Source organism: Taudactylus pleione, unplaced genomic scaffold (genome assembly GCF_031769625.1).
Source record: "Taudactylus pleione unplaced genomic scaffold, aTauple2 ptg000015l, whole genome shotgun sequence".
In the NCBI taxonomy this organism is placed as follows: domain Eukaryota; kingdom Metazoa; phylum Chordata; class Amphibia; order Anura; family Myobatrachidae; genus Taudactylus; species Taudactylus pleione.
The window spans coordinates 8,226,150-8,238,895 of NW_028284417.1; the positions used below are offsets into that span (position 1 = coordinate 8,226,150).

The 12,746-nt window shown below is 41.6% G+C and overlaps 1 protein-coding gene across 5 annotated transcripts in view; it reads right to left on the reverse strand.

The window, feature by feature from the left end:
- Positions 1 to 12,746, reverse strand: part of FILIP1 (filamin A interacting protein 1) — a 216,174-nt gene that overhangs the window by 99,908 nt on the left and 103,520 nt on the right. For all 5 annotated transcript variants that reach the window (XM_088471516.1, XM_088471542.1, XM_088471507.1 and 2 more), the window contains one exon: positions 531 to 809. In XM_088471516.1, coding sequence (XP_088327642.1) covers positions 531 to 803 — 273 coding nt within the window. In that variant the 5' untranslated portion in view covers positions 804 to 809. The remainder of the gene's footprint in view (positions 1 to 530; positions 810 to 12,746) is intronic.

The window sequence follows — 12,746 nt, forward strand, 5'->3', positions numbered from 1 at the left end:
GCATGCGCACGACGGAGGGAGCTCCGTCGTGCGCATGCGCAAGACCCGGCGAGCGACGGGCTCTCCATCGCTCCGGGTCTCGCACCAAAGGGGGCGTGCTGTCAATGTTGATTGACAGCACACCCCCTTTGGTGGGCGTGCCGGGGGCGTGCCTGCCAGACGGAGGTGTTCCCATGGGTACGCCTACCGTCTGAAGCCGGCCCCACTGACATCACTAGTGATGTCAGTGGGAGTGATTTTGGCTCTGATAGAGCCAAAATCACTCCAGGGCTTGTGGCAGCGAGACCCTACCGCAGGGTCTCCATCGCAAGCCCGATGGTCGCAATGGTCAAGACCATCGCGACCATCTTTTTGGCCGCTCGCATATGCTGTGGGTGGTCACCCACAGCTATGCGAGCGGCCAGGAGGCCGCTCCATTTTCATGGAGGAGGGCACTGATTCAGAGCGAGCGCTCTGGTCAGAGTGTTCGGCTCTGAATCAGGCCCATTGTGTGCACAATAAGGTGAATACAGCTCAGTGATTTCACATACCTGCAACTCTCCTTCCATTACGCTCAGCAGCTTCACAAGATCCTCTTTGGATGGTTCATGCAGGTTTCTGTTTCTTCTTTCGCAAACACCAGTAGATTTCATGTGTCTCTTAACAGTCCCAGAGACCGACCCATCTCCATCCTTCATTTTCTGGATTTTATTCTTGTTTTTGCCATCACCACTGAGGTTCTCATCTGCCAATGCATTTTCATTTTTGCAGTTGGAAAGTCGCCCAATAGCTGAGCTTTCTCCACCTTGATTTCGAGATCTCATTCCCACCTACAGACCAGATAAAAAAAAAAAGTCTAACTCATGGTTATATTACAAGTATCACACCAGGAGTGTAAAAGACTTTGACTACAAGACACTAAATTATCATGTAATCTGTGACTGTAAACCTATGTCGTTATCCCCCATCATTATAATCTGAAATATTGCCAACAGCCAAGTTTAATATATTCTGTTGCAAATAATGCAGGCAAAAAGAGGCAGGCTTCTATTAGGCTAATAAGCGTCAGCATCTTTGGTATTGTTGTGTCCCCCACAGCACTCATTGTACGTGTCCACAGTGTCTATTAAACACAGCAACACTAATCTGCCTATACTGACACCATCTCAGCTCTTCCCCATTAGCTGTGTAATGGAAAAAAACACACAATCCCCCATGTTTCCTGTAGGGAAGTCATTTGCTTAGTTTAGCTGCATCATCAGCACAGAACAAATTGGCCGACGACCAAGTTGTTGTTTTGACTTACTTACATGGTGAGATGACCTATATGTAAATATCGTAATTAGAAAAGTGCATAGCATTCCCATTTTAGGAACCGGAGCTTTGCCTTTGCTCAGTGCTAGAACATCAAAGTGGAGCATTTCATGAGACACACCGATTTATTTTTGTGAAACAATAGCAGAGTTTTCTCAAATCATCTGGTATGTGGGAACCAACACCAGCGGCAGCGGCATGGTATAGAAAACTTACATGCATTAGATAAACAGCAAGATGTTCTAACCATATATGTACATTTAAAACTGTGTAAACCAGAAATAACTATTTGCAGATGGACGTTAAAAGAAAAGAGTAGTTGGAATTGTCACATTATGCTGTAACTGCTATGTAATATGTTAAGAACTGCCCAAGAGTATGACTAGGAAAACTTATCTTACATCTTTATAGTTACTTCTGTTACAAAGAAAGTAGACTATTCCATACAGAGGTCTTGAAAGCTACTCACAGCTACTTACAGTGTAAAACCCCAGGGATATCTACAGCAACAGAATGGAACAGAAGAGAGAAATGGATGTTTATATTTAAATTAATATTTATTTAAGTCAATTTTTAAAGCAGAGTTTCCAGCAAATAAGAAAGGAAGGCATGAGCCCTATACACATGAGTGGCTCAATTTTCATGTGTGAATTATTTTTAATTAATCAAAATATATATTTTCATAGCACAAAATTTTGCTATATTTTAGTTCCTGCTGCTAATAAATATTTATGTAATGTATTCACTGGCATGATGCAGACAGCCAAGTCAGCTATATTACACCAACATACTGATTTTTAGTGTTTTTTTTTATTAGAATGTAATTAACTACTATTTTTTTTAAACTATCACTTACAACTGTAGCGTTCTATGTGAGCCTAGTACAGTCGTTATACATACACTGAGGTTTCTCCATTAAACTCTGCTGTATGCCAACCAATTTTAATTTCAATATATATATCTTTTTGGCTTAAGAAATAAAAAAATGTTTACTCTCTTCAAGGAAGGCTTCTGTAAAGTCAATGCCATGCAACTCACGCAAACAGCAGTTGTAAGCTTACGACAGTGTTTCCAATTAGATATACAGATTACAATTCATTACAGTCCAATAAATGAAATTCATATATCTGTCTTAGCATTAAATCTCATTACAATTTTGAATTCTAGACATAAGACAAATTATAAAGAAAACATTGATAAGCATTGAAATACCTATAACTGTGCATAAAACCACCACATAATTGGGTCATCACCATTTGTAAACCTGATGCCACGGACATGATTGAACACATGATCCAGGTCCCCAGCAGTCAATTGGTCTTTTTGGCACTGTGGCATATTTAATACATATGTTATTCTCCATCTAGGCTCCTTCACATCACCTGTGTCAGTGAAGGATAAGATTAGTTATGTGTTTCCCATTTGGTGGGGCATACCTCTCTAGTGCAGTTGCCTGGGTTCCTGGAAAAGTAATTTTTGCCTATCCACAACTTGCAGGTTTTGGAAGAGTAACATTGTGTGTGTGTATATGTGTGTAGGCGGGTTTCCTGTACCCATGAGGTTTTACATATTTAATTGGTGGGTAGAAAATCAGTTGCGGTAATTTCAGTAGGAATTACCGCAGCTATTTTTTCGCAGCCCTTGTGCAGGCCTGAAAAATAAAGAATTCCTATTAAAAACTTTAAATACCGGGGACACCTTCTGAACTCCTTGAACACTTCCCCCCCCCAAATGACTAATTAGGCAATTGGATGTTTTCAATTAGCCTAATTCATTGTTAAAACCAATAATGACTTAAAATTACCCCAAATTCAACTTTATAGTTAATTAATGCACCCCAAAATTAATTAAAGCAATTATTTAAATTAAAAATAATTACTTTATAATTTTTAGTACATTTTTATTTTTTTAGTTTTTTTTAATTGTCCTACAATTAATCTTTTGTAATAAAAAGAAAAAAGTTTTTTTGTGGATACAGGCTGTTCCCCAAATTATAATTTTTTTTATTTTTTAATTGTTCTGGGTTTTGTCCGAAAAAAATTTGCAACTGATTTTTTTTTATCGGATACCGTGGATATCGGGAGCATGCATACCTGTGGTATTTTGAGAAATGGTCGCGATGTCCATGGATAAAACTTTGCGGCTAATTGAATATGCCCCTAAGGGGAATATTCAAATGGGCGTGTAGATTTTGACAGAAAAATTTTATGCAGACCTCACGACCAATTTTGGATTACCGCAGGTATGCACACTCCCAATACCCATGGTATCCAATAAAAAAAAATTGGTTGCATGATTTTTTGCAGGCAAAATCCCGAAGGGGGAGATGTGTACACACTCACCTGTGTTCCAGGCTGCAGCATGTTCCATAGACCGCTCACACACACAGAGGACACACACACCCTACTGACAGGGGGTCTCAAACACACAGGACACACGCACTACTGACAGGGGGTCTCTCACACACTGGACACGCACACTGACACCTGACACCCCTCACAGACACCGGTAGCACCCCTCACACACTGACAGACACCGACAGCACCCCCTCACACACTGATAGATACCGATAGCACCCCTCACACACTGACAGACACCGACAGCACCCCTCACACACGACAGACACCGGCAGCACCCACACTGACAGGGGTCACACTCACGCTGCTGGAGAAGATGGAGGCAGAAGACTGGGAAGCGGAGGAGGAGGACAACTCTGCAGAACGTGAGTCATTCTTACTAATTAAGCTAATTGGAAACTTCCAAATGCTTAATTAGTCATTAGGGGAGTGTCCAAAGGATTCCAGAGCAAAGCCCGATAATTGGTTCCTTAAAATATGAAGTTTAGGAAATATTAGAATTCTGGAGGCGCTCAAAAAAAAAAAAATCAAAACCCTGCACCCAACTGAATACCAAAAATCTTATATCTGTGGGAGAAACCCTGCAGGTGCAAGATTTTTGGAAAACTCACACCTACTTGGATATGCCACGAAGTGTCTGTTGCTGGATGAAATGGTTTTAGACAGATGTGAAGAAGAAGGTGTATTTGTAAGGGGAGGACTTGGGGTGGCACAGCAGAGGAGATATGTTCCCAGGACTGACAGAAAATGGCAATCCGGATGCCAGTCCTAAGCTAAACAGAATGCTGTTAGCTAGGGATAATGTTGCTATTTATTGTTTGCAGCATTGTGAAAATGTAAAAGGTTTCTGTGACTGGAAAAGTGAGGCTACAATATAAAGGACATTTATTGCACTGTTTAAAAATATGTTTGTGTAACACTGTGTTATCTGTTTAAACAAATAGATAACACATAAATACTGATGTGATAAGGGTGGTGCTATCGTGCTCAGTATAATTATCAGGTTAGTGTATTGCTAGCTTTCTAACCTGGAGAATAACTTTTAAAGTTATTGCTACATATAGGGTGTAGTAGGTTTAGGTGCTGCACCTTTTAAGAATTCTAATTAATTTGGGTTGTTATGTGTAATGGTATGTACAGTATGTGTAGGTGGAAGGCATGTAGAAAAAACACACAGACAGATGAAGAAACTTGAAAACTTGTATTATTGAGACTATACATGTAAATCAGTACAATTGTTTCAATGGATCCAATTATTCAGATGGTGATTATGTAAATGAGTACTACTATCGGAAGTAGATGCAAAATTATATCATACAGTAGCATCTCTTCCATAACTTGTTTGTTTAAACTAATATTTAATTCATAGAGAAAAGATTGTTCTTGCTAGATGTAGATTAACTACTACTGATAGGTACACTTTAAACAATTTCTAGCCAAGGTTATCTTCAGGACCATAAATACCATATGGCTATGGTCACAGAGACACAGTGTCTGCAGTCTGAGGTTTATGGACAAGACACAGCCTTCCTACTTATAGTAAGATGACCCATTTACCATCAAACATATAAATTTGACAGGCCCTCTTCCCTAGAGTTTAAGGAAGCCCCAGGACAACAAGCTTGTTCATTGTACCATTATTGTTTACTTATATTTCTTGCACCTAAGCTCCTTAAAAGGGGTATTTATTTTTTTTCCCCCATTTCATAGTTGTATTTCTATCCTAAGCATCCACCCGCACTTCCCCATGCCACCTACTTAACCAGACTGTAGGTCTTCTGGCGAGTGTTCTTCTCATCCACTGTGGCTGGGATCAGTTGGACAGGGCCGTAACTAGAGTAGTGCAACCTATGCCATGGCACAGGGCACCGCCGGGCAGGGGCACTGGTTGTGCCTGTCAATTTTCCTGTTTATTATCATTCTCACTTGTAGCTTCATATTTTATCCCCACCATCTCCTGGCTCCCCTATCTCTTCCCTGGTCCTTCCCCATGAAGCCATGGCCCTTTTTCAGGTGCACTAACTTATGTCCCTATTTAAAAAATGGGAGGGGCAATGCTCTCTCTGGCACAGGGCACCAAAAATTCTAGTTATGGTTCTGCATTTGGAGGTGTCTGGTCTACACCCCCATTGTTGTCCTTCACTCTTTTTTTGACAAAACTGGGTCCTGGCTTCAGCCAGCCCTTTGGGGATGCTCTAATCATACAGGTTGTCATCAGATGGGCAGCAGCACTTCTGTCTCTCCTGGCGGGTCAGATGGGAGCTTCTTGTGATAAATTTCCAAGAGGCAGATGGTTGGGAACTGTAGTGACAGCATTGCAGCCACAGCACCACTACATTCTTTCGCTAAACCTGAAAAGTGCAGGGAGCCAGGTGTCTGGCACAATTCAGTTGAGGAATGGCACTGTGAAAGTCTTGATATTTTTGGGGTCCCCCTGCATGTGGTGGCACCCCTTGCTGACTGCCTCAATTGTCATGGCGGCTCCTAGCGTGCCTTTATATTTTATATCAGTGCTTATTTTCTTTTGTCTCCCCTTCAGCTACTCTGACACTGTTTGTTTACCCATATGATGGGTACAGAATCATCCATATCGGTTTACCTTCCCCTACCTCTCACCAATGTCTGATCACTCTAGCTACAGCAACTTGCCTACCCTTTACCCTGTACTTGTCACTCCCTGTGTGTGGCTATATTGCAATAATACTTGTATTCACGGCGAGGACTTTATTGATTTTTTGTTGTATCTTTTATGGAGCTGCATACAGTTTGTGGCACCTAAGAAATAAAATAATAATAATAATAATAATAATAATAATAGTAGTAGTAGTAGTAAAATCAATATAATAATCATAGAAGGTCCGTCCTTTCTCCACGCCTGCTGCTTGTACCCTCCCCCTCCCAACAGCTTTAACTGCCACAACAGAGAAATTACAAGTTCACAACCAGCATATGGTAAATACAACAGCAGTCTGGGAGTGGGGCTGGGGTGATCTGGCTTATGGTGGTCCAAATTACTAGTAATAATAATGTCGTAGGTGATTCTGTGTGATTACAGTACTCAGTTATGAAATATTAGTTTAATATTGGTTGACATGTTTCATGTGACTCAATCTGTCATGTAATAGTACAGTGTATAAATCCATGGGGCAGCATGCAATCTATATCTGCACAACTACAACAATATTTCTCACAAGTTAGTGTGTGCAATGTACGTATCTCACTGTTTGCTCTGTTTTCTTAGACTTCTCCAATGTTATTTGGGTGTGATCTCTCTGTACCAAAATAGTTGAGAGTCATATTCATTTATATCTACACACATGGAACCACACTCACTTTCCAGTGATAAAAATACACCAAAATAAGTTTGCAAACAACAGGTGCACAAGATCAAAAAATGGCTGTCGCACATTAGCATTGTAAACTAACATGGACTAGTATAGTACAACGAGGAAACACGATTGTTCTTGTGGAAATATACTGTACCTATTATTCCAGTAGGCACAGAGTATGAAGAACAATTACTTCTGCCACTGTGCATTATGAAGATGATATAAATGGTAATTTTCATCTATTTTATGGTCATTTTTAAATGTAATTTAATGATCTCAAAACAATGATTTTGATATGACCCCAATTCAATTGCACTTGATTGGCCACAGGTCAAAGTCACATTAGAGAAACCATCTTAATATTGTAACACACAGCTCCCAGTGAGCCAGATAACATGTCTCTCTGTCCTCCGGCTGCCAGAATAAACTGCATTAGGCTGCAATTCGTTCCATCAGTCACAGGACAGAGCAACACAAGGGCGTACAGTAGCTACAGTAGGAGAGTGTGACTACTATGGGGTCCAGGCCGCCTCTGGGGCCCAGCCCTTTCCCTGCACAGAGTTACACTGCCATCACCTAATCCCTAGGTTTTCTCCTCTCACCAGAGTGCTGCTGCAGGACATCTGGTCCCAGAGCTGATATAAGCTACAGCCATCTCTAGCTGCTGCCTGCATGCATTGTGATGTCACAATGCAGGTCATAGCCCTATATAAAGGATGCCCAGCTACTGGCAGCCATTTTGTGGTGACATTTTGTCCTACATTGATAATCTCTGGGTAGTTCCTACTTTATTTAAGCAACTTTGGATATCGACTACTGACACAGACTTTGGATTACATCTCCCAATAAGGTCCTGAACAGCAACATCTTCAGAAAAAGAATCTGAATAACATCTTCAGGTAAGGACTATATAACATATTTTGGCCTGTCACCCTTAGCCATTCAGACACCTCCCTCCATTTTATCTGCAGTGTTTATTTTAGAAACAATAGATAATGCAAATTAGTCATCTCATATGATGATGCATGACTCTATATAGGTATACACTTGTTCAATCCTCTCTGGGTCCAACTCCAGACCAGACTGTTTATACTATCCTTCCTGGAGACCTAGATGCAGATTCAACACCCAATGTAGGTCTACACACCTGTCCAGTTTTACAGCAGATCTCCGATATGCATCTGCTGAAACAGACTACTGAAAGTATTGTGTCACCGTACACTCACAAGCAAGGGCATAGGTAAAGTAAGTGCAGAGAATGGGACTCCTCTGGGGCCCAGCCCTCTCCCTGAACTGAGTTACACTGCCATCTCCTGAGCCCAGGCTTTTCTTACCAGAGTCCTGCTGCAGGGCATCTGCTGTCACTGTCCCAGCATAACCGCCTCCGTCTCTCATCACTGACTGTTTTATTAGCCTTCTTCTATACCATGTGATATCATAAAAATTTTGGATTAGGGAGACTCTATAGTTTCTTAGAAAATATATTTTTTTGTTTCTAATACTTAACTAAATTCTAATTACCATTCATTTAATCCAGCATGTCAACTATGTAGGCAGATAGTGCAAATATTAGATCATTTACAATCAAAATGGATAAACTGCTAAATAATTTGTACAGGGGGGTCCCTGTGAAAAATTTGCCATGGGGCTCCCATAGGTCTTGCTATGCCGCTGGAGATATACATGATGGAAAGTCAATGCATTACTATGAAACTCACCTAATTTTGCCCAGTGTTAATCCGCTAAATCACAATATCCATATAGGTTAGCACTAAAAAGCTAATGTCCCTAATTGAGAAAGCTGTAACTAATTAATGTGATTTGACACATTTTAACCTTCCTTTATTTATTAAATCTTTGGTTATCCAGTATGACTTTAATTCTCCAGGAAGTAGTTACACACCTTATTTTCACATTACAGACTGTCTTTTGTTTTGATGCTGTAATGTTTTTCTGTACATGCAGATTGACTACGCCTGTAGATGTATCATTGTTAGAAAGTCAGCTGGGAGAAGATGATGTGTATGACATGCAGTGAGGTTCCAGAACTGAAAGGCATGTTTGTAGTGAGGGAGTAGTAGAAAGTTATGTGGAACCTGTCTTCCAATTAAAACAAACTTTGAGCAAAATGCTGTGGAATAGAGCATTGCCAACTTTTCAAAATAATTTCCAAGGACACTCTCAGTAACATATATGAAAACTATTGAATAGAAAATATGTCTTATATTATAATGTAAGTAAGTGAACTGTTTGTTTACAGTTTTCATAAATGTCTCAGTTTACTACAGGTGGATCTATTGTTTCACGTATGGTGAACTGTACATATAGTTCTATACATCATTTGTAGCAGGGCCTAAACCAGGCCTACTCAAGCAGTGGTCAACAAGCTGCTTCAATATTTTAAGCAGTGTCTTATATTGCATTACTGCAGGGGTCAGCACAGTGTTTTGCTGGTTGGGAACAGAAGCAGGACTGGCCAGGTCATACCGTTGTGCATCTACTAAAGGAGGAACTGCGGCCAGGCCTACATGTGAGCTCCTCCCCATACAACGCAGGCAGGTCACTCAGTATGGCACTGGAAAGCCGATAAATGGGCAGAGAGGCTAAAGGTAGGAACATGTTGAAGAAAGGTAGTGAGATTATAAGGGGCATGTAATGGCATTAAAGAGGTCTAATGGCATATGAAGGGGCTGATGGTATAATGGGCATGTGGAGAGTTATGATGGCATATATGGGGCATGTAGATGACTCAGTATCTATTAGAGCCGAAAGGTGACTGGGGCTTGCGATGGACGAGACCCTACCACAAGGGTCTCGTTGCAAGCCCGATGGTCGAGACGGTCGCGACAATCGCGACCAACACCTGGCCGCTCGCAAAAGCTGGGGGTGGTCACCACAGCTTAGCGAGCGGCCAGGAGGCCGGTTCAAAAAAAAAAATGCCGCCCTGATTCATAGCGAGCGCTCTGAAAGAGTGTCCGACTCTGAATGAGGGTCTGAGTGCACTGGGAAGCATATCATGAACTGAGGGCATGGTGTAGTTTAATGTGAACTGGTGGCACTGTGGGATAATGTGGACCCGAGGCACAGTGTGGCACAATTTGAACTGGGGCACTGGTTGGCATTTATTAAACTCATAGAAAACCCATATGTCTGCTCTGCCTAATCTCCCTAACTTTTAAAAGTGGCCCACTGAAAATAATAATAGAATGTATTAGCAGAACCTATGTTAATAGGTGTCAGTGGTGTGTGATGGAGGTCAGTCCACACGATGACTAGCTTAACCAAGGAATGGTTTATCAACCAAGTAGAACAGCAGAATGTGAGACAAAGCAAGGTTCATGCAGCACAATGCAGGAACATGCAATGACAGATAGATCCAGCCAGGAGCGGGTTAATGCAGGTGGCGAGCGGTGCTTGTAGCGCGTACCTGTAGGTACATGTAGTGGTGGTAATCAGGACTGTAGAGAGCCTGGCCGGGTAATGACAAGGAGATGTGGCCACACCCCCCACAAATAAAAAAAACCTATTTTCTGCAGCATTGTGTTGCAATGCTAAGCGCTCCACGGGGGGGGGGAGGCTTTTTTGCCCCATAGCCAGGGGCAGATCCAGGGGGGATGTGATCAGTGTGATCGGTCTTACCCCTTCTATCTAGTGCAGGCAGAGGAGATTGCTGCTGTGCTCATCGGCAGCAGCAGTCTCCGTGCACTCACTGCAGCCCTGCACAGCAGTTTGTGCTGGGCGCTGCTGCCATAGATAAGAAGGGGGAGGCAGACGCGGGTATTCAGTACCCGCTCCCCCACCCCCCTTGGTGCCCCTGTTGGCAGTGGGACTTGAAGTGTGGTCAGCGGTGGTGGCAAAGTGGTATATGGTGGTACTGCCATGCCACTGCTGTATGTGGTATCTCTGAAGCACTCCCTCAGAGAGAGACACACTCAGGGTGCATCCTATCTGTCTGGAGGTCAAACGAAAAAGAATATACGGTAAGGCGCATGTGCACAAAAGGCGCGTTGGGTTGGAGGTTACGCATGCACAGCAGTGCACCCCCGTTACTACTGGGAAGTGGGATCTATTAGACTGACCATGGCCTAAACACTCACAATTATTACATATTCTGTTACACATATTTTTGTACAGGACACTTATTTTCTGTAATGGCCTCTTATGTTCTGCAAAAAATACAAGATCTACATTTTAATGGCTATTGCCCCTTCCCCCTTGGGAACAATCTCCATGTGATTGGTGTTTTTGAGATCAAGACTGGGTGTCATGGAGGAAACAATAAAAGAAGCTTGGGCAGATGAGATAGCGTCTTTTGCTTTACTAGCTATAGAAGGAGATGCTGTATTGATGTAACACTGTGAGCAGAGGTCATTAACACCTGAGAACCTACTGCACCTACAGTATCATACATACTTTTCAGATAAAATGTGCCAGTAATAGATTTTTAGCACCTTCATAAGTGACGATAAAAACAAATATATATATTGTCCTTTTGTCTGAGACTGGGGCTTATTGGAGAATCAATAAGCCCCTCGCACACATAACTTTCATTGCGCTGAGTGATTTATGGGAAAAGTTGGGATTTTCCTTTTAACAGAAAAAAAGGAACATTTTTTGTTAACACATATTAGTTTTGTTCGGAGTGGTTTGGATGATATCACAAATATTACATGCTGCTGACAAGAAATAAAAACCTTCCCCTAGAGTAACAAATATGACTTCATGGTTTCTAATTGCTTACAGAGTTCAATCTTGTTTCTGGGATTTTTTTTATTTTTTCATCTGAAGAATTAAACTTCTTTATTTACCATGCTGCTATGTGTGATATACAGTCAAAAAAGAGTTCAACCTCTGTTGTATTATCTCTAGGTGATCAGCGTTCTGTGCTTTAAGTTTTTGTAAAGCCCAAATAATAATATGTTTTTGGCATAATGTACTTCATGGTTGTCAGTGTAAAATAACGCCGAGACTAAAACTGCCATCCACTAGCAGACCTCAAAACGACTGCACGATTACGACATACTAATCGTGCAGTCGTTTGTCAGTCTGATGTGCCTACACTGAGCGAGCAGTCATTCATTGTAGGCTCATCCATCACCTGCAAACATGCTGAACCTGACGTTATCGTCAGGTTATCCAGCATTTTTGCCCGATGATAGACGTCTAAACGACCAGCGGGAGCGCGCATCGCTGGTCGTTTTAGAAATTTTTTAAACAATCTGAAACCATTTTCAAATGATTAACAAATGATGATCGAACGATAACGATATCGTTATTGTTCAATTGCTCAATTTAATCACCTAGTGGATGGGCACCTTAAGTATAAAGTGATGACATCTTTAGGTGCCCAACCACTAGACGATTAAATTGAGTGATTGAACGATAACGATATCGTTATCGTTCGATCATCGTTTGGAAATCGTTTGCAGACTGTTTTAACATTATCTAAAACGACCAGCGATGCGCGCTCCCGCTGGTCTTTTAGACATCTATCATCGTACAAATATGTTGTACAACCTGACGATATCATCAAGTTCAACATGTTTGCAGGTGATGGATGTGCCTACAATGAATGACTGCTCGTTCAGTGTAGGTACATCACAGACAGACAAACGACTGCACGTTTACAATGTCGTAATCGTGCAGTATTTTGCCTGTCGTCTAGTGGATGGGCAGCTTTTCACATGGTAAATTGTTTAATTTCTTCAGTATTTTTCTGAGAATTTTCCTCTATAGCTGTATGTTCAGCACAACTGTACATTCATAC